We start from the raw sequence: 22,331 nt of genomic DNA, 5'->3' as shown, positions 1-22,331 counted from the left end.
TCTGAATTACACAAGAAAAGCCACACACCAGAAACTGAGGAAATGGTTATATTGCCCAGATATCGGAAATATTTAATAAATATCTGTTAAAAGGTTGTTTTTAATGCAGTTTTAGTAAGTCTCGGATAGTAAATAACATCATAGAAACAGCTGGTTAAATTGATCCGTATTCCACCCTCCTTTTATTTGTAACAAACATCATTTTAGAAAAGTGACTCCACCGTTGTTTGTAGCAATTTTACGTCTCTCAAAAACACCACAACACTGAAGTGGACGTACAAGAGTAAAAAAAAATAAACAGAACAGAGCTGGATTTAGTGCTTTCAGCTTTCCTCGATTCCTCTTTAGACACAACAGAAGCTTTACAAAACGGTTTTACAAAACTTGGGGGGTGCAGTGGAAGCCCAGGGGGGTTCACTGCCACAAATCCTCTGTGCGGCCAAACTTGAACACCAGGCCCCTGTGAAAACACAGCAAAGGGAGAGCACAGATCAAACCCCCCTTGTTTTAAACACAGCCTTCCCAGGGGTATCTGCTAATCCAGTTCCTCTGCAGGCAGATCCCAGTTTATTCACCGCGTACAAAACGGGACTTTAGGACCAACCAGATCACGGCAAGTTTCAGATTTTTATCGTCAAAAGCCAATTAAATAGGAGACGAATAAAAGAGGAGAGTCTTACCCAAAAAAGATGAATGCGTTCTGGAAAAACACAGCAATTCCTGGGTACACCACTGGTTTTTCTAAGAGAAAATAAAAAAAAAAAAAAAAAATTTAAAAAAAATTTTTTTTTGGAAGTAATTTTCAAGCACACCCCATTTCCAACGTGTCATTGTCCCTTGTGCTAATTTAGCAGAGAGGCTTTGGGAGCAATCTGCAGGAACTCGGTAATTTGTATTCTGGGAATAAATGTTCACCCAGGGAATTATTCCCTTAAAACTGCTGCAGTTTAATTATATCCATGGAGTTCCCAGTTGGGCAAGAGCTGGGTTTGTAGAGGAAGTTTGTACTTAGAAATAGATCAAATACATCCCAATATCAGTAATAATATTAATAATACAAAATTGAGGTGTGTAGGGCAAAATATTCAAGCTGGGCCTGCCTAGAAACCCTCTAAATACCAGCTCTAACCCTGACACTTTCAAAAATAGGGTCAGGCCTTACCTTTAACCACGTAGCCCCCAAAAAGGATCCACATGGAAGCAATGAGGGACCCAAAAGCCATCATGAAGCCGATGAAGAGCCAGATCCGAGCCCCTGCAATGGGAAGGGGAACGTCCTGGACCTGTGGGACAACCCGACCCCACAGACCCCCCGAACAGCCCTGGCCCCACAAACCCCCCGGCTGACCCCATTCCTGGTACCTGTCTGGCCCAGGCAGCCCTCGCTGTAGCTGTCCCCTCGCACCTGCCCGTTGGACACCGCGTTGATCCTGGGAAAAACGGGACAAAGCTGGCGTGAAACCTCTCCTTTTCAATCTCTGTCAGAAAAACCCTCCCTCTGACCCAGCGGCGGGGCTGTGAGAGGCGTTTTAAAGGCTTTTACTCCGTTTTCAGTCCCTTGAGAAGGGTGAGGTGGTGCAGATGCTACAATTGACACCATCACAATCAGAAGCCAAACTATTCCCTAATTCCATTCCAAGCGTTTTTTGGCCTAGCAGCCTTTGCCACACCATGCTGGAAATGCTTCTAAGCCAGTCATCTATTGAAATACCCCACGTGGGACCTGCACAGTGCATCCTTCTGTCCTGTTTCTCCAAAATATCCAATCTGTTTGCAAGGCCGTCATTTGAAACTCGTTTCCAGTTCCGTTTGTCCCTCAGCAACGTCTGTCTGTCCCACGGCCTGTCCCAGCACGCTTTACCTCGCGGTTTGCACACAGGTGCACAAGTGTGAGCCCTCAGCCAGGCTCTGGGAGCCCCCCACAAACCCCGTTCCCCGTTTCTGAAGCGCACAGGAGCTGCTGGCGCGCGGGGGACGCTTACATCAGGAAGGCGATGGTGGCGATGACCCCGCAGGCGTGGTAGGAATGGTTGAAATCTTCCACTTGAGGGTATTTCACAGCAGCGTCGATGATGATCCACCAGCCCGTGAAAAACTGGAGGGAAAGAAGAGTTTAAAATACAGCCCAGACTGAACTGGTAGCAGCATTCGTTTCGTGCCAGTTTGGGATCGGGCTGGCTGCGGAGTCAGGGATTTGCCCACCCCAGCAGTTACTTCCTGGGTAAAACTGAAATTTAAATAAAAAATGGATGCAGGAAGCCAGGCCAGACTTTGTCGGTAACTCTGCTGCAAAACAAACACAGGGACAACGTATTCCTGTTCTCCCCTTCCCTGGAATTCCTAAGGCTGGAGCAGCTCTCTAAAATCAATTCCAGCCCACCACGGTCAGCACCAAACCCTGTCCCCAAATGCCACATCCACGACTTTTTAAACATTCCCAGTGACTCCACCACTGCCTGACCGCCCTTCCGGTGGAGAAATTCCCAATTTCATCCACCCCCAGCCTCCGCCGGCACAACCTGAGGCCGCTTCCTCTCATCCTTCCGCTCGCATCGCGGGAGAAGAGACCCCCCCAAACTGCTGCCGATTTTTATGTCGTGACAGAAAACCCAAAAGAACCCGCAAGTCCCGAGCAGGACGAGGCCGTACCAGCACGCCCGCGGCCACAGAGGCGATGGTGTTGCGCTTCTCCGCCCAGTCCACGCACTCCGAGCACCGCAGGCTCTCCAGGAAGCCGGACATGGCTCCGCGCCGCCGGCGACTGCGGGAGGAGCAGGGAGCTGCAGCCCGCACGGGAAACCCGCGGGAGCGGAGCGGGGCCGCGGCGCTCACCGGGCACCGGGGCGCGCCGCCAGCACCGCGCACCCCGCTCCGCTCACGCACCCCGCGCCGTCACGGGGCGCGCACCGCGCGTCCCCCGCGCGTCCCCCGCACCGTGCGCGCCCCCCGCACCGCGGCCCCAGCACCGTGCGCGCCCCCGGCCCCGCGCGTCCCCCGCACCGTGCGCGCCCCCGGACCCGCGCGCTCCCCGCGCACCGTCACGGGACGCGGCGGCGGCGGCCGCGCGCATGCGCAGCGCGCGCAGGGGCGGGGCCGGCGCGGGGCCGGGGCGGGGCCGGCGCGTGCGCCGCGAGCGCGGTGGTTGCGTAACGGCGGGGACGTTCTGGAAGGTTCCGCGCCGCCCCTCAGTCGCTGGCGGGCGGCGGCGGCGGCGGCCGGAGGCGGTGCTGCGCTGCTGTTCTGTCGCGGTTCTATCGCGTTTCTATCGCCGATCGCGGCCTGCGCAGGAGGCCCCGGCGCTATGGGGGTGACCCACGAAGGGGGGCTCTCCCCTCAGGACCCGTGCGGCGGCAGCCCAGCGGGCTGGAGCCGGTGAGGCGGCGGGCCGGGGGAGGCGGGAGAGGCCGATCGCTGCGGAGTGAGGGCCGTGGGTCGCTCACGAGTGGGTTTTTACGGGTGTGTGTTCGTTTGTTTGCAGGAGCGCCCAGGTGCCGCAGGGGAACCAGCGCGGGGCGTGCCCGGCAGCGCCCAGCGGTGAGTGCGGGACCCGGGAGGGCTCGGCGGGTCCGGTACCGGCCTGGGCCCCCTCGGACCGGGCCGGGCCGGGGTTGGCGATGGCAGGCGGCACTTGGGGGTTTCTCTTATTACCGTCCCAGCCGTGTGACCTTGGCCGTGGCGTAGAGGTGAGGTAGTGAAACTTCACATGGAGTAGTAGCGAGAGAGTTGCGTCTGAGAACTCTCACGCAACTTAAATTACAGATTTCAGTGAGGGGCTTGGATTTCTTGCCTAACCTCGCTTTGTACCGAGGGCTAAATAGAAATTCCGCGTTAAAGCGAGCTTCCCTAAACTGTAAAGTGGTTACGTAACTCAGGGCTTAAGTCTTGTGATAAGATCCTTACCCCGAGTAACCTTTGCAGCTATAAGATGGCTGCCACTCCAGGGACAGCCATTTTAATTATTAATAGAGAGCCGTCAGGAGTGCTGCGAGCCACGGCCACTGAGTCATCACCGGCCTCTTGCACTGTTTTCATGTCGAACATTTCTAACAGCAGCTTGCTGTGTGCGCTGCTGGGATGCGTGTGCCACGGGTTTTATGGCATGATACAGGCAAGATCTTAGCTGCTATGGACTGACAAGGTACTTTGGTTTCCCCTTGTTGGAGTAAAAGCCTCTTTGGAATTGTAGCAGAAAGCTTGTCAGTTCGTGCTGGGCTGGAAGGCAGATGGTTATTTTGGATCCAATAGGCTGTATTTAGGACGGATGGAAGATAAAATACCTTGAACATTCTTTTCAAGAATGTCAAGATTTTCCTCCTTTTTGGAGGAAGAAAGGTATTGCAAAAGGAATTACACTTCAAACCCACACAGGTTTACTTCTCTCCCAGATTCCACACGGAACCACTCATGGTTCAAACTGAAGCCTTTCTTTTTTCGTTCAGCCTTGTGTTTCAGTTTTGTGGCTGACTGCAGGAGAGGGAATGGCAGAGCTCGGTTGTTACTGGAAGATGTCTGGGGGTTGTTGGGGTGTTTGGTGGTGTTTAATTACTCCTGGTGGTGCCCGTCAGCGCTGACCTTCCCCTCTCCACCCGCAGGAACAGAGACGGGGCACTGCCGAGCAGCAGCCAAACCCGACCCGGCTGCCGAGAGCGCGCAGAAGAGCAGCGCCGGGCAAACGCAGGACATGACGCATTTCATGGACGACCTGAGCCTCAGCTCGCCCAAGCAGAGAGCATCCCCGGGCGGCTCGGGGCGGAGCTGCGCCCGCTCCTCCAGCCGCTCCTCCAGCCGCTCCTCGCGCAGCTCCAGCAGCTCCAGCAGCTCCAGCTCCAGCCGCTCCTCGCACAGCTGGAGCCGCTCCCGGTCGCGCTCCCGCTCGCGGCGCGCCCGCCGCTGCCGGCGCTGCTCGCGCTCCCGCTCGCGCAGCCGCTCGCGCTCCCGCGGGTACCGGCGCTCCCGGCGGCGCTACCCGGCCCGGCGCTACCGGCACCGGCGGCCCCGGCCCCGCTCGCGCTCGGCCTCCCGCGGCAGGGCGCGCTGCCGCCGCTCGTACTCGCGCAGCCGCTCGCGCTCCCGCCGCCGGCGCTACTACGGCTTCGGCAGGACCGTGTACCCCGAGGCCTACAGGGGCTGGAGGAGCCGCTCCCGCACGCGCTCCCGGAGCAGGTCGCCTCTGCACCTCAGCGAGAAGGGTAACGGAACGCTCCGGGGGGCGGTTTGGAGATTTCCTTTGGGTCAGAGATTGTACCTGGGTTTTGTTTGTGCCGGGTGGATTCTCCTTTGCTTGCTCGGGTTCTAAAGCCCGAGCGAAACAGAACCTCAGTGCGGTTGGACAAATGTATTTAATGGAAATGTTGTTGAGGGCGTTGTTGGCACGGGGATGGGCCGGGGTGAGATCAGTCCCAGCTGGTGCTTGCATAGATGCAGGATTTAGACTTGAGTAGGTACACAGAGATTTTAACATGATGTAATAAAGCACTACTTTGTTTAATTCCTTCCTCTTCTAGACAAGAGGGAACTCCTGGAAATTGCAAAAGCCAATGCTGCCAAAGCTCTGGGAACAGACAACATTGTCCTGCCAGCGAGCCTGAAGATCCCTGCTCCTGCCAAAGAGATCAAAACGGAGAAGCAGCAGGAGCGTGAGGAGGCCACGGAGTCAGCTGAGGTAAGTGTGGAGTGTTCTCCCTGAGAAGGTAAACACCTCTTAGACTTGTCTGCATGGCTGTGTTGTAGTTCACCCGTGGAGGTTGTGCTTATGAGTTCAGACTCTTGAACAAAAAGAAGCCTCGAGGTGTTGCCTTAAGCTGGAAGCACAGAGACCCTCTCAGAGGTGGTTGATCCCTGAGTGTCCAGTAGGGACAGCTGGGGAGGGACAGGAGACCTGTTCCTTTGACTTGTTTTCCTGATGGGATATTTCCCATGAAATCCACTAGTTTGTGCCTTTCTGACCTAAAACCCTTGCCAAACCTAGTGAATAGTGCGGGGTTGTTTTTTTAAGGTTTTTTAAGGTTTTTTTAAGGTTAAATTTAAATCTTTCTGCCTTTTTAACTGTTAAAAGCTTTTCATGTGCAACAAATTGTTTCCCAGAAATTCCATGCCCAAGCACACAATGCATTTTACATGCTTTATTTCTGTCTTATAGAAATCATGACTATGGTTCCAGACATGAGGAAGAAAATCTGGTGGTAATTAAGGGACTCGTGGGCTGTAGCTGCTGTGAATTGAAGGGAGGGAGAAACTCGAGCAGCTTAAAGTGAAAATTTTAGTTTGGTTCTGTCGTGGTGTGTTAACCCTGAGCCGCAGTAAATCCAAACCTTGCGTGGCTCAGCTGCTGCTGTGGAAAGGGAAGCGAATTTGCTGAGGGTTTGACACAAACGTGTGCAATATATTCCAGATGTTGAGAGAGTACAGAAGAAGAGGCCTGCACCCCTCGCAGATAAGTTTATTGTTGTTCCCCAAAGCCGTGCAGGATGGGTGTGCAGAGCTGCTGCTGTGACTCTGAGTCCTCCCAGCTGGAGCTGGGGCCTGCAGCTGCCCCCGTTCCCATGGGCTTGGCACGGCTGCCCCCGTTCCCGTGGGATTGGCACGGCTGCCCCCGTTCCCGTGGGATTGGCACGGCTGCCCCCGTTCCCGTGGGATTGGCACGGCTGCCCCCATTCCCGTGGGATTGGCACGGCTGCCCCCGTTCCCGTGGGATTGGCACGGCTGCCCCGGTCAGGCGCTGCCTGCCACTGCTGGGCTGTAGCTTTACAGCTACTCGAGATTAAATCCTGACACACTGCAGGAAGTTGTGCTGTGAGTGCCCTGCCCTGGGATCCACACTGACCTGTGCCTGCTCCTCTTTAGCAACCTGGGAGTGCAGCTGGGGACGTGACCAAGGCTGGCATGGAGAGGGCAACCATCCAGAGGAGCATCTCCTTCAGCCCTAATGTAAGTGCTGGAATTGCAGAGGAGCATTTCCTTCATTCCCAGTGTAAGTGCTGGAATTCCAGGGGAGCATTTCCTTCATTCCTAATGTAAATGCTGGAATGCCATAGGAGCATTTCCTTCATTCCCAATGCAAGTGCTTGAATTCCAGAGAAGCGTTTCCTTCACTCCTAATGTAAAGTTTGGAATTCCAGTGCTTCAGCCTCCTGCCTGGGCCTTTTCCCAGATGGAGATCTCCATCAAAACAAAAGGAATTTGATGTTTGATAATGATTTCTGTGGAGAAGGGGGTGCAGCACCCTAAATACACCTCAGCAGTGTGTTTGAAACAAGCGTTTACCCTCAGCCTGAACAATTTCAAACTAGAACTGGTTTAAAACACAACGTACCCCAAGTTACATGTTTTAGAAGTGCAAATTTAGGATTCAGGGATTTCTCCTGTGTTAAGAGCAGGTGCTTGATCCCCAGTGTAAGCATCAGGAATTCCAGGAGCTGGAGAGAAAACGTCAGCACAGATAAACCCCTTGCTTTTCGCACCTTTTCTTACAGGAAGTGTATTTATTTTATTTCATTTTATTTCCCAGAACACAATGGCCAAGCCCGCGCTGCAGAAGCCGGTGAGCCACGCTGTGGTTAAGGAGCCAGTGGTTTCTCCAGCCAGGGAGGAGGACAGGAAGGGAAGCCCCTATGGGCAGTGGGTTCCTGTCAAGAAGGAGGAGAAGAAAACATTCCTGAACTTCTCACCCAAAAGCTCCCTGTTCCGGGCACGCTGAGGGACAGACTGCAGCACAGAACAGAGACTTCTGATGGAGATTTGTTAATACTGAGTATTTATTCTGAGGTCTTATTTTTTGGAATCTTAGGTTTCTCTTTCAGATAGAGAGCACACAGATCCAGAAGCCACAGATGGGAATCTTGTGTACATTTGTAAATATTTTGTATTGCTTTTCTGGACTAGAACTTGCAGGTGGGTAACTTTTTCTAAACCATAGTTGAGTAACTGTTCTTTGAACACCTGGATTTACATTGTGTAACTGTTTACTTAAGTGAATAAAGTTTAGTTTTGCACTGGCTGTGGCAGGTGTCAGCCTGTGTTGGTTACTCTGGGTGTCCCTGGCACTCGCAGCTCCTCTCAGGGGATGCAGGAGAGCTCTTCTCCTTCTGCACCTGGCTCCTGCCTCTTCCTGCCCTGGGTTCCCCTGAAGTGGGAATGGTGAGGGATGGCAGCTGCTGCCAGGGAAATGGTGGCTGTTCCCAGTCACATTGTCCTTTCTGCTGCTGAACTCTAGTTCCCACAGGGTTTTATGAACTGAACTGGAATGCTCATGTCTGGAAGCTTCTTTAGGAAACCCTGGAATGGGTGGGAGGATCCCATGGTTATCCTGTCCCTGGGGGAGAGGCTGGAGAGCTGCAGTGCCAGGGGACAATTCCACCCTTGGAATTGCTGCCAGGGGGGAATTCCACCCTTGGAATTGCTGAGGGTCCCTGGGAATGTCACTCTGCTCTTCATCCTGCTGGCAAACCACCCTGAGGAACAGACACCAACTCCCAGATTAGCCCAAGGAGTTTATTTAGAGCAGGAACAGCAGAACTTGGGTGCTCCAAACAGCTGAACGATGCAAATTGCCTGCAGTACACTGAACACTGAGCAGAGAGAGCAACAGCTGCAATGCGCTGACAGAACTTAAAACTGTCTGAAAACTGCAACAGAGCCAAGAGTGAGCGGGGCCAGGCAGGCTCACACAGCTCAGCCCCTGCAGGTTCTGTGCCAGCTCTGCCAGGCTCACAGAGCTCAGCCCCTGCAGGTTCTGTTTGATCTGGGCTCTGCCAGGCTCACAGAGCTCAGCCCCTGCAGGTTCTGTCTGTTTGATCTGGGCTGTGCCAGGCTCACACGGCCGTGCCCCTCTCCAGGTTCTGTTTGATCTCGGCCGTGTATTTCCCGTAGAACCTCTCGGCCTTCTGGTTGAACTTGGCGTTCCTCTCGTTGATGTAGTCGATGTCGGCGTCGTCGTTGTAGGGTCTCCTCCTGCTGTACTTCTCCCTCTTCTCGATCCTGGGGCGCAGCGGGGGCTGAGCCGGGGCCGCAGCGCCCCGGGGCCCCCGGCCCCCCGCCCGTCCCCGCTACTCACTGCTTCTCCAGGTCTGCCACCATCCTGTCCACGCCGTCCTTGGAGGGCACGTGTGTGCCGTGCAGGAGGCTGTCCGAGGTGGGGTACAGAGCTTCCCCGCTGGGGGCAGAGCAGGGGCACCGCTCACAGCCCTGGCGCCGCTGCGGGGACGCTGACAACCCCACAAGGGCTGGGGCTGGGAGGGGACCTGAAAGCCCGTCCAGCCCTGTCCCTACACCTCCCACTGTCCCAGGCTGTCCCCAGTGTCCAGCCTGGCCTTGGGCACTGCCAGGGATCCAGGGGCAGCCACAGCTGCTCTGGGCACCTGTGCCAGGGCCTCAGCACCCTCACAGGGAAGGGTTTCTTCCCAATACCCAAACGAACTTTCCCCTCTCTCACTCTGAACCCCTCACCCCTGTCCCTGTCCTTGTGGTGTCACTGTCACACTTCACCCAGCTGTGAGGACCCAGATGACAAATGCCAGCATCAAACCCAAGCTCTTGGTGACTTTGGGAGGCAGCAGCAGGTGCCTCTGAAGGACACAGAACCCCCTGAGCTGCTCGATCTGTCTGACCGCAAACGGGACAAGGCTCAGGCCTCAAAGCAAGCTGGGCTTCTAAAGAACCCAAACCCTGCCCCAGGCAGTGGCTGATTACACACTGAAACGTGACCTGACCGGCTGAATGCTTCTTCCAGCTCAGCAGTGCCCAGTCTGAAGAAATGAACCCCATTAATTACCCTGTTAATTACCCCCCTACCCCTCCTGAAGCAGAGCCAGCTGAGATCAAAGAACATCCCAGCAGAACAGGAAGGATTTCGGTGTTTGCTGCTCCCCCAGAGATCCCAGAGCAATTCCAAGGACTCACTACTGCTCCTTGAGCCTCTCGTATTGCTCCAGGTCGGGTTTGATCTGCCGGGTCAGCCTCTGGTACTGGCGCAGCTGCGCCGCCGCGTAATCTGTGAGAGAGCGGGGCTGGAGCTGACCCTGACCCCGCTGCTGGCCCCAAACGCCCCCAGGCTGCCCCCCAGCCCTGCCCTCACCTGAGAAGCCCAAGTCAGGATTCTTCTTCTTCTTCTTCCTCTCCCACCTCTCGGCGTCCTCGGCGCTGATCTCCAGCAGCTTCACCCGGTCATAGTCCTCACCCCTGGCTGCGCATTCCTGGCGGCACAGAGACCCCCAGCTGCAGCAAAAACCCCAAACCCGCCCAGGGCAGCTCCCTGGCCCAGCCCAGCCCGGCTCAGCACAGCTTAGCTCAGCTCAGCCCAGCCCAGCCCGTGGGGTCAATCAGGGGTTAATGGGGACAGGGCTCTGGGGGACGCTGGCCCCGTGTCCCCACAGAAACAGGAAAAGCTGCCCAAATGTTTCCTCCAAGTGCAGCCAAAGAGGAACCTGTGAGCTCCCAGGATCTGCCCTGAGGAACAAATGCACCCGAAATAATGGGGGATAACCCCACGAGAATCAGTAAAGAAATAGGTGAACAACCTGAGAACGGATGGATTTGATGGACAGATGAAGCAGCCTGTACTAACCAAGAGAATAATTACCAACAGAGCCATTAACCCATGAGGAGTTGCCCTCGAGGTTTGTAAAAGCTGTGTAAAAGGCACTGTGGGGCTGTGATGAAGCATTCTGAAGTTTCACGGTGTCACTCTGGGGCCATGCATACCCGGGGGTTTTTACCTTCTTCTTCTCCTGCACCTGCAGCTCCCACTCCAGCCGAGCTTTTTTGGCTTCCCAGTTTGGGGGCAATTTCAGCCTCTTGTCCTCCTCCACCACCTCCTGGCTGTTCAGCTTGCAGGCCTCGTGCTGGAAGAGGACACGGCACCGCTCGAGCACCGGGAGAGCTCCCCCAAAGCGCCGGGGGCCCGGAGCCACAACAAACAGCCGCGGGATAATCAGAATAACACCGGGAGGGACCCCCAGAGCCCGGTACCGTTCCCCGTACCCGCTTCATGTGGAGCTCCCGGAACCGGCGCAGCCGCTCCTCCCGCCTCTGCTCCGCCGCCGCCGCCGCCGCCGCGGACGGGCCGGGCTCCGCCGCCTCTTCCTCCTCCTCATCTTCCTCGCTCTGCAACGACTCGCACTCAGCCGGGAGCCCCGGGAGGGAGCCGGGACGCCCGCCCCGCCCGTCCCGCCCGTTCCGCCCCCGCCTCACCCCAACATCAGCCTCGGGCAGCCCCAAACTGCTGAGGGCCGACACCGCCGCCGCCATTGCGCCCCGCCCGCGCTTCCGCTTCCGGCGCTTCCGAACGCCCAGCTCCTGGCCCTTCAAAACTTCCGGCTCCTGGCTCCCCCCAACTTCCGGCTCCTGGCGCTTCCTGCTTCCGGCGCGTCCTGCAGGGCGCCCCCCAGTGGGCGGGAGGTGCCACCCCCGCTGGATCCCGGAGTTTTCCCGAAATAGGCAAAATCCCCGCGGGTGTCCCAAAACAGGGGCAACGGCACAGCTTTAAAATAAAAACAAAAAGGTTTTGTTGCAGCTTCTGAGCAGAGGAAGCTCAGATTTCCGTGGCATTGCTGCAGCGGCCAGGCTCTCCCAGCCTCACCTGAAGATTTATGTGAAAAGTGCATTTTTTCACATTTATTATGAATTTATTTAGTTTTAAATTTTGTTAATAGTGGACCTAATAAAAAAACCCTGTATCTATACTGCAAGTATATAATTTGATTTATTTATTAGTCTTTATTTTTATATTTTGTTTATATTTATATTTGTTTATAACAGATTAATCACCAATTAAACTGTAGAATATTATACATCTAGCATTCATTTTCATATTCGCGAAAAGCCAATAGTAATTCGTGTATCTGTAACACCAGCAGAGGGAATCGCAGCCCCGGCCATGAGGCAAAACCCCGCTGCCTCTGCTCCCTTGAGCTCCTCTTTTCCTGCTGGGATTGAAGGGATTTAATCCTGCTGGGGACTGAAAGTGCCGGGAGGCAGCCCCAGGGAATGGGAATGGGAATGGGAACGGGAACGGGAACGGGAACGGGAATGGGAACGGGAACGGGAATGGGGATGGGGATGGGGATGGGAATGGGAACGGGAACGGGAATGGGGATGGGGATGGGGATGGGAATGGGAAAGGGAATGGGAACGGGAACGGGAATGGGGATGGGGATGGGGATGGGAATGGGAAAGGGAATGGGAACGGGGACGGGGATGGGGATGGGGATGGGGATGGGGATGGGGATGGGGATGGGGATGGGAATGGGAACGGGGATGGGAATGGGAATGGGAATGGGAATGGGAACAGGAATGGGGATGGGGATGGGAATGGGAACGGGGACGGGGATGGGGATGGGGATGGGAAAGGGAATGGGGCCAGGAGGGACAGATTGGTGCGGCCCCGCTGAGGGAAGGACAGACTTTGGGTTTTGGACTTTGGTCTTTGGGGTTTGGACTCTGGGCTCTGGGCTTTGGGGTTCGGGGCAATCCCTCCCCCACAGCCCCAGTCTGTGCTGGGATCTGTGGGAACTCCGTGGAGAAAAGTGCCACCACCCTGGGGACAGGGACAGGGACATGCACAGGGACACAGGGACACAGGGACACAGGGACACAGGGACACAGGGACACAGGGACAGGGGGAATTCAGGCACAAGCTGCAGGTGTTGCTGTTGTTGGGCAGAAAGCAGGGCAGCGCTGCCCAAACCCCCGCTGGGGACGTCCCCCATGTCCCCCATGTCCCCATGTCCCCATGTCCCCATGTCCTCATGTCCCCATGTCCCCCACATCCCCCATGTCCCTCATGTCCCACATGTCTCCATATCCCCATGTCCCCATGTCCCCCACGTCCCCCATGTCCCCCACATCCCCCATGTCCCCATGTCCCACATGTCCCCATGTCCCCATGTCCCCCATGTCCCCCACATCCCCCATGTCCCCATGTCCCCCACGTCCCCCACGTCCCCCATGTCCCTCATGTCCCACATGTCCCACATGTCTCCATATCCCCATGTCCCCCATGTCTCCATGTCCCCCATGTCCCCATGTCTCCCATGTTCCCCACGTCCCCCATGTCCCCATGTCCCCCATGTCCCTCATGTCCCCCATGTCCCCATGTCCCCATGTCCCCATGTCCCCCATGTCCCTCATGTCCCCCATGTCTCCATGTCCCCATGTCCCCATGTCCCCCACATCCCCCATGTCTCCATGTCCCCATGTCCCCATGTCCCCCACATCCCCCATGTCCCCATGTCCCCCACATCCCCCATGTCCCCATGTCCCCATGTCCCTCATGTCCCTCATGTCCCACATGTCTCCATATCCCCATGTCCCCGTGTCCCCCCACGTCCCCCACGTCCCCCTGCCCTGGGGCCGGGGCTCAGCGGGGTTTGGGGGGCAGGCAGGGCCTGGCTGGCCCTGGGGGGACCCCGGGACGTTCCTGGGGCATTGCCACGCTCGGTGTCCCCTCAAGCACGGGTGGGGAGCAGGAGGGGCTCTGTGCCCCCTCCCCGTGTCCCCTCGGGGAGCAGGAGGGGATTTCGGGGTCTGGCACTGCAGCCCCTCTCCCGCCCCGGCTGCACAGGGACCCCCGAGCTTTCCCGAGTTCTCTTCGAGGTTTATTCAGACAAAACGATCCCTTGGGAGCCAAGGTCCCGCTGCAGCTTCAGGCCCCAAAATCATAAACGTTGAACTGAGGGGAGCAAACGGGGAGGATGGGACTGCACCCACTGGAACTGGACAATTAACCCCGGCATGGAAATGGACCAAAACTTACAAAAGTGGGAAAACTCCCGTCTCAGAGTCCACCTCTGGCACTGCCCAAGGCGCATCCTCAAAGGCCTTTCTAATAAATAGCTGTTGTTTATAAATAAATAGAAAGAAATTGATCTGTATTTATATAAACACCTGCTTTAACTCTATCCCCTGGTCCGCGTCACCTCTCCAGGCGCCGCAGTTCCCCCCAGGGCCTGGCACGGCAGGGAATTCTCCCAAATTCCCCCATCCCGGTGCCCAGGAGCAGGGCTGGCAGCGAGAGCAGGCGGAGCTGCTCTGGCTGTCACTGACAGCGTTTTTATTTTTAGATTTGGGAGTGTTTGTGCTCCTCCATTGTCTCCTGCGGCTCTGCCTCCCCTGCAGCGCCAGAGCGAAATGAGAAATTCCAGTTCCATGGCGAGCAGGGGCCGCAGCTCGGAGGAACTGACTCATCCCGGGAGTTCTGCGCCTCGCCAAGGGGAGCAGGGGGAGCAGGGCTGGGGGCAGCCGCGGCCCTGACCTGCCCCAGGGCCCCAGGCTGCAGCCCCTGGGGCTGGGGCACGGCCAACAGGAGGCTTGGGAGGGTCCCACAAAAATATTGGGGTGACAGAGGCCACAGAGCCTGAGACCCCACAGGGGGTGACCCCCAGCCCTGGGGACAGGGACGTGGAGAGCTTGGGTGTGCACTGCTGGATTTGGGGGTGTGATTCCACGGTTTGGGTGTGCACTGCTGGATTTGGGGGTGTGATTCCACGGTTTGGGTGTGCACTGCTGGATTTGGGGGTGTGATTCCACGGTTTGGGTGTGCACTGCTGGATTTGGGGGTGTGATTCCATGGTTTGGGTGTGCACTGCTGGATTTGGGGGTGTGATTCCATGGTTTGGGTGTGCACTGCTGGATTTGGGGGTGCAGTACTGGGTTTGGGTGTGCACTGCTGGATTTGGGGGTGTGATTCCACGGTTTGGGTGTGCAGTGCTGCAATCCACATCTGCAGTGCCACAGCTTGGATCTGCACCACAGTGGGTCACTCCCGTGTCCCCACAGCTCTGTGACAGTCACTCCCGTGTCCCTGTGTGTCCCCACAGCTCTGTGACGGTCACTCCCGTGTCCCTGTGTGTCCCCACGGCTCTGTGAGGGTCTCTCCCGTGTCCCTGTGTGTCCCCACAGCTCTGTGACGGTCACTCCCATGCCCCTGTGTGTCCCCACGGCTCTGTGCGGGTCTCTCCCGTGTCCCCACGGCTCTGTGCGGGTCTCTCCCGTGTCCCCTCGGTCCCCCGTGCCCCTCCGTGCCGCTGTCCCCGGCTGTCCCGCGGTGTCACCAGCGTGTGCCACGTGTCCCCTCGCGTGTCAGGCGAGGGGCTGGTGCCGGCAGCCCCGGGCCCGCAGCTGCGGGAGCCGCTGGCGTTTCCTGCCGGTGCTCGGCAGCTGCTCCAGCCCCGTCCTGCTGCGTGCTCCGAGCGGCTCCGGCGGCGGAAGGCGGCCCCGGAGGGAGGGAGGGGGATGCTGAGCTCGGGGCCAGCCCGGGGGCAGCGGGGACAGGGGGGACAACGGGGACACGGGGGACAACGGGACAACGGGGCAACGAGGACAGCGGGGACACGGGGGACAGGGGGAACAAGGGGGATACTGGGACAATGGGGACAGCGGGGACAACCCGGCAAAATGGGGGGATCTAAACTGTTGGGAAATTAATTAAGCACGAGTCTTATTGCATGCGGTCATTAATCCGTGGGGAAACTTGGAGGCAGGGGAGACGCACAGAGGGTTTGGGTTTGGGGTGGAGGAGAAGCTGGCGCGGTGTCAGGCCGGTTCCTCTCCATCACAGGCTCCTGCTCGTGTCCTCTGGGCGCGCAATTACAATCTTTCAGATCAGACACAAAATCATTGGGCTGGAGAGCCAGAAGTACCTGGCTAATGGGATTAACAGAAATTAACCTGGTTACGTGGGGACTCCATCGAAAATGAGAAAGTGCTGATGGCCAGAATCAATTCCTCCCCGGCCAAATGACTGCAGACCTGGCTTAGGGTTTCAGTTTAATGCTCGGCCTCCAACAATGAGCAGGACGGGATTGAATTAGGTCCTGATCGTGGAGTTCGAATGATGGCAGCCGTTTGTCCTTAATGCCAGCGGCGAGCCAGGGGGAAAAATGGGAAATCCTCCCTGATTTCCCTCTGGAATCGCAGGGAGGGTGCTGCTGGGTGTCCCTGTGATGGGAAAAATGGGAAATCCTCCCTGATTTCCCTCTGGAATCGCAGAGAGGGTGCTGCTGGGAGTCCCTGTGATGGGAAAAATGGGAAATCCTCCCTGATTTCCCTCTGGAATCGCAGGGAGGGTGCTGCTGGTGTCCCCGGTGCCCTCATGAGGGGCTGCCTTGCCCAAGCCTGCCCTGCCCGTGTTCCAGCCCGGAACCTGGGGATAGTGGAATGGGCTGCTTTGGGATCCACAGGGGGCTGGGGGAGCGGGAGGTGCTGGTTTGGGATCCACAGCGGGCTGGGGGAGCGGGAGGGATCCACATGTGAGGATCCACACCCCAAAGCTGATAAATGCCATCCCTCGCAGTCAGGGCCGCTCGTTCGGGGCCTTCCGCAGCCTGCGGAGGGGAGCAGCTCCGGGCAGCTCCGGGCAGCTCCCGGCAGCTCCGGGCAGCTGCGGGCAGCTCCGGGCAGCTCTGGGCAGCTCCGGGCAGCTCCGGGCAGCTCCCGGCAGCTCCGGGCAGCTCCCCCCGCTCCCCCCGCTCTCCTCCTTTCCCTTAAAAGCCGGAACCCGCCGGGTTTTCCTGGACGAGAGCGGCTCGGTCATTAGCGGCCACGGGGCGGATTTTCGGGGTTTTGTCCCCCTCTGTCCCCGCGGAGCAGCACCCGGGGGAGGTGGCGGTGCCAGCCCGGGTGTCCCTCACCGCCGGGGGCACGGGGGTGTCCCGGGGCTCCCCGGAGCAGCGGGGATGGAGAGCCGGGGCACGCGACAAGCGACAATTCATTAACTGTCCCCGGGGCGGAGCCGGGGTCCTGCCGGCGCCGCTGGGAGGGCGCTGGGAGCGGGGAGGGGACAATCGCCGTGGTCCTGGCAGGATCCCAGCGCCACCGGGACCCGGGGGTGCCCTGGGGGCTCGGGGTTCGCTCCTCTCCCTGCCGTGGGAGAAGGATGGAGCCGTCCCTGGAGGGCAGCGGCCCCTCCGGGGGCTCGGGGAGGGAGGATAACGTCACGTTTCCCCCGGATCAATGAAGATTTTGGTTCGGGAGTTATTAGCCCGGTGTCATAAACTATCTGAAAACCACAGAAGTAAAACGATAAATCTCCCTGTTTGCCTCCTGCGCGGGGTTTTTAAGTACCCGAGTCCCTCCAGGCAGCGGTTCGATATCGCAGCGGACACAAATCACCCAGACAGAGCCGGATTTTGGGGAACATCGGCCAGGCTTTGCTGTTTTCCACCACTCGGCCGTGGACAGGAAAGCTGAGGTGGCTCCGGGATGTGTCCCTGTCCCGCGGCGGGGCACTCGGGGGTGGCTCTGGCACGGGAAACGCGCTCCGGGCATCATTAAATTATCAAAATTAACGGAGCTGGTGCTGGTAAAGCAGCAGGGCCGCACCCCCAAACTGGGGTCCAGCGGCTGGGGGGGACAGGGGACAGGGGACAGCTTCCCCCAGTGCTCCCAGTGCCACCAGTGCCCCCAGTTCCCTTCTGGGCTCCGCGGGTGTCCGTGCCGGCGGCAGGGCAGTCCCTGGAGCCCGGAGGTGTCGGGGTGTCCCCTGACCCCTTCCCAGCCCCAGGTTTTCTTTTTGAAGCTCTTTTTGGTGGCATTTCCCGGTGGTTTTGTCCCCGGGCCGTGGCCGCTGCCTCCTCTCCTCCCTCCCTCGTTATTTCCGGCCTGCCCCGGGCAGCTCCGTGCTTCGCCCCCTCGAAAGCCACCAGAATAAACCTCTCAAAGGGAAAAATAACCCCGACCAAATAAACCCCGACAAATAAATAGATGAGTATATAAACCCCGACAAAATAAACGCCGTAAAATAAATCCCGACCAAATTCAAATAAGCCCCACAGAATAACCCGCGCAGAGGCGATCTGGGGCAGGGCCGGCGCGTTCCCTCTGCAGCGCCGGCAGCCGGAGCCGCGCAAAACTTCCAGCGGCCAAGGAAAACGCGCCCGGGAGGGAAAAGGCGAAGGATGGGGGCTCGGGGAGCCCGGCCGCACCCCGGGCACGAGGCAATTAGCGCCGGGCGTTAATGAGGGCAGCTCGAAGGGGCCGCGCTGTCCCTCTTCCAGGGACCGGTGGCGGATCCGTGGGGCGCACCCCGGCCCCGGGCCGATCCCGGGGCGCCCCGAGCCAGCCCCACACGCGGCCCCTGCGTCTCGGCAGCGCCGGGAGCGGCGCTTCCCGTGCGGACACCTGGAGCCCAGGAACCCCCACGCCGTTCAAAGGCGCGGAGCCTCTTCCCCGGCCGCGGGGAGCCGGAGCGCGTCCCGCTCCCCCCGTGGCCCCGAGCCACCCCCCCGCCGGGCGGGGCGCGGGTTCCGAGGCCGGGGGGGCAGCGGGAGCCCCCCGGCAGCGCACATCCCGCCGGCCATGCGCTCCCCAGCCGCCGGGGCAGGATGCTCGCTCCGTGCCTCACACACCATTTCCCGGCACCGGGAGGGCTCTTTGCGGCTCCGCGGCGCGCTCCTGCCGGGATGGGAGCAGGTGCAGCTTCCTGGGCTTCTGCTGAGGCCCGGGGTTGGCCCCTAAAGCGTTAAGTGAGTGCTAAACCCTATAAAATTACCCTTTCAGCTACTATTTCTGCGCAAAAGGCTCTCCGCCACGAGATACGCCAAAGCATCTGATGAAGTAATACGTCTATTCTCATTTGTGACATTTATTATTAACAGGGAAAAGAAACAAAAACCCCAACAGATCCCGGTCAGAAAGAACTCTTAATTGAAGCACCATTGTGCCGTGGTGACTGCCGCTAAATTAATCTGCTGCATTCCTCTCCACCCACACGCTTTAAAACTTCCTGGTTATAATTAGAACCATTTAAAACCAATTTGACACTCCTCGGATGATGCAGTTCAGATGCTTAATATGGTGAGACTTTGGGTGCAAGAAGCGGAGAAGGGCTGCGAGCAAGCTGGGGCTGCTCGGGGAGGAGCAGAGCAGGGAGCTGCTGCTCCTGCCCCAGCTCCGGGGGGAATCCGAGTTTAGCTTTGCTCCGCAGCCTGCTCCATCCCGGCCGTCCCACGGGAGATGCTCCTGCCCAGAGCATCCCTCAGCCAAAACCTCCCCGGGCGCTGGGCAGGCGGTTTTGGGGAGGTTGGTGTTTTGTTTTGGGAGCCCCTCGAGCTGTCCCGTCCCTTGCGCCGGCTGGGAAAGGCACCGGAGGCAATAATTCCCCAGTGGAAAAGCGTTTGGGTGTTTCGGTGTGGGGGGAAGGCTCCTGAGCGCAAGGCTGGCAGAGGATTTTTGGGGACCGGGGCGATTTAGAGGTGAGGAGATGCCGCCCACCCCTGCGCCAGCGGGGTCGGGAAATCCCGGAGGATGCTCACCCAGGGCCGGCTTTGGGGAAGATGCTCTGGGACCTGAGGTGTAGCTGTTCCCTGGGAGAGTAAACACAGAAACCCGCGGGCCTGGCCGAGAGCTGGCGCGGGTGTCACTTCTGCAAACGTGTTCCTGCTGGCCGCCTTTATCTGTCATCCTCGGAACCACCCGGGTGGCATTTTCTGATGCTATCGGGGGGCCAGGCCGGGCTCCCGGCACATCCCCGGCCGCCGCGCGGCACCGCCAGTTCCTCCGCAGCCCTGGCAGATCCCGTTAGTCACGGTATCTCCGCCGCCACCTTCTGCTTCCTTCTGCATTTGGCTCGCTCCGCGGGGCCATGTGTTAACCAGGGCCCCGCAGCTTCCTCACCCTCCTCCGGGGCCGTTTCCTCCCGCCGCCGTCCCCGGGGCCGCCACGGCTGCGGGGCCGCGCTGCCTCGGGCTCGGTCCCCGCTTTGTCCCTGCCGGTTTTACCCCGAGGCTGCCGCTTCCCCCCGCGGCGGTTCCAGCTTCCCGCTGGATGTGAAACAGGCCCCAGCTCGGGGCTGCGGCCAGCCCGGGGGCTCCGGGAGGTGTTCGAGCGCCGCGGGCAGGGCAGGGCAGGGCCGGGCCGGGACAGCTCCCGGTGCTGCTCCCGGGCCGTCGGGGCCGCTCCGAGCCGCCCTTTGGCCTCCCCTTCCCTGGCTGTGCCTCGTTTTCCGTCTGCCCGGACGCCGCTGACCCCTCGGGCTCCGGTCCCTCCCTGTCTCCGGGCTCCGGTCCCGGCGGTGCCGAGGAGAAGGAAATGGTGGATTTTCCCCCGAAGGAGCCCTTGCTGTGGGACGGGATCCCCGGGGAGCTGCACTCGTCTGTGCAGGCCTGGGCTGGCGTGGCTGCCTGGGCACATTCTCCTTGGTTTTTGTTTGTTTGTTTGTTTGTGTTTTTTTAACACACAAACTCCAGTTTCTTACATTTTGGATTTTTCCCCTTCTCCTGCCCTGGAGCACGATCAACCCCCCAGAGCCCAGAGGTTATTTATGCTTTTGTCTAATCTCCGCTGCTTGGCTTTGGGTCGGGCCGTTCTTTTTTTACTCTTATTTTATTTTATTTATTTCCTCCCCGCCCCCCTCTTGCTACTCCGTAATTTTTTCCCAACTTTGGAAGCGCGACTTTGGAGTGGCTAAAGGCAAAAAAATAAAAATAAAAAAATTAAAAAATTAAAAAAAAATAGCAGGATATTTCTGCTACCCCGTTAACTTTGCAGAAATGCTGCGTGCCTGGAGCGCGGCGGGGGGGTAACGAGAACCAGGGGCTGCGAGCTCCGGCCAGAGTGGGTAAAATTAGCCCGGGGGAGGAGACGGGGAAACGGCTCCATCCTGGAGACACAGCCCAGATGGGCTGGGAGCAGCGGGCGGGGTTTGGGATTTCCCCCTCTGGATGCTCGGCCCGGCTCCCTTCGCCTCCCCCCTTCCGAAGCAGCACAGATTTGTCCTTCGCCTCTCGCTGTGACATTTCCCGAAAATCCGTCCCGTCACGGGTGTCACGAAGGGAGGAGCCGCCTCTCCCTGTCCCCCACCCCGCCGGGACGCCGCCACCCCCCGGGGAGTTATCCCGGAGCTATTCTGGAGTTATTCCAGAGCTATCCCGGAGTTATCCTAGAGTTATTCTGGAGTTATCCCAGAGCTATTCCAGAGCTATTCTGGAGTTATCCCGGAGTTATCCCGGAGCTATTCTGGAGTTATCCTGGAGTTATCCCAGAGCTGTTCTGGAGTTATCCTGGAGTTATCCCAGAGCTGTTCTGGAGTTATTCCAGAGCTATCCCGGAGTTATCCCGGAGTTATCCCGGAGCTATTCTGGAGTTATTCCAGAGCTATCCCGGAGTTATCCCGGAGCTATTCTGGAGTTATTCTGGAGAGTCGGGTTTTGTCACCTGTGGAATGTGCTGGTGTCCCCTGGATTTGGGGCTGCGGGGATAAAAACGAGGTTAAAGATGATCCCGGCCACGTGGGGGTCTGGGATTGGCACCTGGATTTGGGGTATTTCTGAGAATCACCGCTGCCGGGATGGGATGGGGATGGGGATGGGGATGGGGATGGGGATGAGGATGAGGATGAAGATGAAGATGAAGATGAAGATGAGGATGAGGATGAGAGGCATCGAGAGCTGCTCCTGCCCAGCAGCTCCCGGGATGTTCTGAGCCTGCAGGCGGGGAACGGGAGCATCAGGGAGCCGTTTCTTTGTTCCATCAGGGAGCAGCCCCGCGGGACGCTGTGCCTGCAGGAGCTCCGTCCCTGCGAGGCTGGCGGCTCCCCGAGGCTGTCACCCAGCGCGGTGACACCGCAGCACTTAGCAGTCCCCAGACGGATCCGCCCTCCTGACTTTTCCAGGGCCGGACTCTCTCCATTTGCTCTATTGATCTGAATTCCGAAGCGAGGGGGGTGACGCTGGTTTTAATGCTGGTTTTATCGCGTCGGCTGGGGGCGCGGGAATAAACGGAATTATCGCCGTGTTTTGGCGATCCCGAGGCTGCGGGGTGACGGGGATTTGGGGTTTGCTCGTGGCGCTTTGGGGTGGCGGCGTGAGCTCGGCCCTGCTGCGGCCCCAGTCCGTGCTGGGCGCCCACAAACCCAACCCAGCCCGGCCCTGCACACCTTGGGCGGCTCCCGCATTAAATATAAATGGGGAGAAAATTACCTTAATCAAGTCTAAGCAGAATTGATTAATATTTTAGTAAAAACCTCACGCTGGAGTTTAACAGACTGGTTAAATCTCAGCTGGAAAAACCACTGTGGTTCCCCACCAGCTTTTTTTTTTTCCTTAAACCCAGGCTGGTTTCCACGGCCCCTCTCTGCCTGTGGGGGCCTGCCGGGGAGCTCTTTGCCCTCTAGCTGAGCAAATTATCAGCGGTTTAAAAAGGCCCCTTCTCCCCCTCCCGCCTCCCTTTTATAGGTACAATAATCAGATAAAATATTTCTGGAAGACTATTTACAAAACCCCCCCATCCCCATCAATCTTACGGTTAAGAAGGAGCGGAGGAAGAAATCTTAACCTCAAGAAGCTGCTAATGCAACCGAGCTCTTTAATGGCGGGGTGGAGATCTTCTTTTTTTTCCTG

At 58.2% G+C, this 22,331-nt stretch overlaps 3 protein-coding genes across 7 annotated transcripts; 1 reads left to right on the top strand and 2 right to left on the bottom strand.

Moving 5' to 3' along the window:
• Positions 1-30: 30 nt before the first annotated feature.
• On the bottom strand, positions 31-3,070 carry TMEM50A (transmembrane protein 50A). Of its 4 annotated transcripts, none has more exons than XM_040086445.1 (7): positions 3,037-3,070; positions 2,650-2,761; positions 1,983-2,095; positions 1,363-1,430; positions 1,163-1,255; positions 681-741; positions 31-460 (listed from the first exon to the last, which is right to left on the bottom strand). In XM_040086445.1, the coding sequence occupies exons 2-7, from the start codon at positions 2,740-2,742 to the stop codon at positions 415-417; spliced, it is 474 nt and encodes a 157-aa protein (XP_039942379.1). In that variant the 5' UTR covers positions 2,743-2,761; positions 3,037-3,070; the 3' UTR covers positions 31-414. The 4 variants fall into 4 exon arrangements, with proteins under 4 accessions (XP_039942379.1, XP_039942380.1, XP_039942381.1 ...); XM_040086446.2 differs by lacking the exon at positions 3,037-3,070 and adding an exon at positions 3,001-3,025; XM_040086447.2 differs by lacking the exon at positions 3,037-3,070 and adding an exon at positions 2,967-2,987.
• A 93-nt stretch (positions 3,071-3,163) lies between these two features.
• RSRP1 (arginine and serine rich protein 1) lies at positions 3,164-7,996 on the top strand. The gene is made up of 6 exons (XM_040086179.1): positions 3,164-3,372; positions 3,479-3,534; positions 4,593-5,189; positions 5,505-5,662; positions 6,844-6,927; positions 7,508-7,996. Exons 1-6 carry the CDS (start codon positions 3,302-3,304, stop codon positions 7,694-7,696), a joined length of 1,155 nt encoding a protein of 384 aa, XP_039942113.1. The 5' UTR covers positions 3,164-3,301; the 3' UTR covers positions 7,697-7,996.
• A 480-nt stretch (positions 7,997-8,476) lies between these two features.
• Positions 8,477-11,281, bottom strand: SYF2 (SYF2 pre-mRNA splicing factor). Of its 2 annotated transcripts, XM_058423564.1 has the most exons (8): positions 11,188-11,281; positions 10,978-11,100; positions 10,713-10,838; positions 10,073-10,190; positions 9,898-9,988; positions 9,053-9,151; positions 8,809-8,976; positions 8,477-8,754 (listed from the first exon to the last, which is right to left on the bottom strand). In XM_058423564.1, the coding sequence occupies exons 1-7, from the start codon at positions 11,242-11,244 to the stop codon at positions 8,811-8,813; spliced, it is 780 nt and encodes a 259-aa protein (XP_058279547.1). In that variant the 5' UTR covers positions 11,245-11,281; the 3' UTR covers positions 8,477-8,754; positions 8,809-8,810. The 2 variants fall into 2 exon arrangements, with proteins under 2 accessions (XP_058279547.1, XP_039942114.1); XM_040086180.1 differs by having other exon boundaries at positions 8,477-8,976.
• Positions 11,282-22,331: the final 11,050 nt, after the last annotated feature.

This window comes from Hirundo rustica, chromosome 25 (assembly GCF_015227805.2).
Source record: "Hirundo rustica isolate bHirRus1 chromosome 25, bHirRus1.pri.v3, whole genome shotgun sequence".
Classification (NCBI taxonomy): domain Eukaryota; kingdom Metazoa; phylum Chordata; class Aves; order Passeriformes; family Hirundinidae; genus Hirundo; species Hirundo rustica.
The sequence above is the reverse complement of the archived record's forward strand: the minus strand, read 5'-3'. Positions and strand labels throughout refer to the sequence as shown.

What these genes read in the sequence shown, in the direction of transcription:
- TMEM50A (XM_040086445.1), bottom strand. Translation starts at nt 2,742, where the DNA reads ATGTCCGGCTTCCTGGAGAGCCTGCGGTGCTCGGAGTGCGTGGACTGG. An exon ending in TGGGGGCTACGTGGTTAAAG is followed by an intron (nt 742 to 1,162) that starts GTAAGGCCTGAC and finishes ATTTTCTCTTAG; the next exon opens with AAAAACCAGTGGTGTACCCA. An exon ending in AACGCATTCATCTTTTTTGG is followed by an intron (nt 461 to 680) that starts GTAAGACTCTCC and finishes GTGTTTTCACAG; the next exon opens with GGGCCTGGTGTTCAAGTTTG.
- RSRP1 (XM_040086179.1), top strand. Translation starts at nt 3,302, where the DNA reads ATGGGGGTGACCCACGAAGGGGGGCTCTCCCCTCAGGACCCGTGCGGC. An exon ending in AGCCCAGCGGGCTGGAGCCG is followed by an intron (nt 3,373 to 3,478) that starts GTGAGGCGGCGG and finishes GTTTGTTTGCAG; the next exon opens with GAGCGCCCAGGTGCCGCAGG. An exon ending in GCATCTCCTTCAGCCCTAAT is followed by an intron (nt 6,928 to 7,507) that starts GTAAGTGCTGGA and finishes TTTATTTCCCAG; the next exon opens with AACACAATGGCCAAGCCCGC.
- SYF2 (XM_040086180.1), bottom strand. Translation starts at nt 11,244, where the DNA reads ATGGCGGCGGCGGTGTCGGCCCTCAGCAGTTTGGGGCTGCCCGAGGCT. An exon ending in TGCCCGAGGCTGATGTTGGG is followed by an intron (nt 11,101 to 11,187) that starts GTGAGGCGGGGG and finishes GAGTCGTTGCAG; the next exon opens with AGCGAGGAAGATGAGGAGGA. An exon ending in GAGAGGCTCAAGGAGCAGTA is followed by an intron (nt 9,152 to 9,897) that starts GTGAGTCCTTGG and finishes CTCTGCCCCCAG; the next exon opens with CGGGGAAGCTCTGTACCCCA.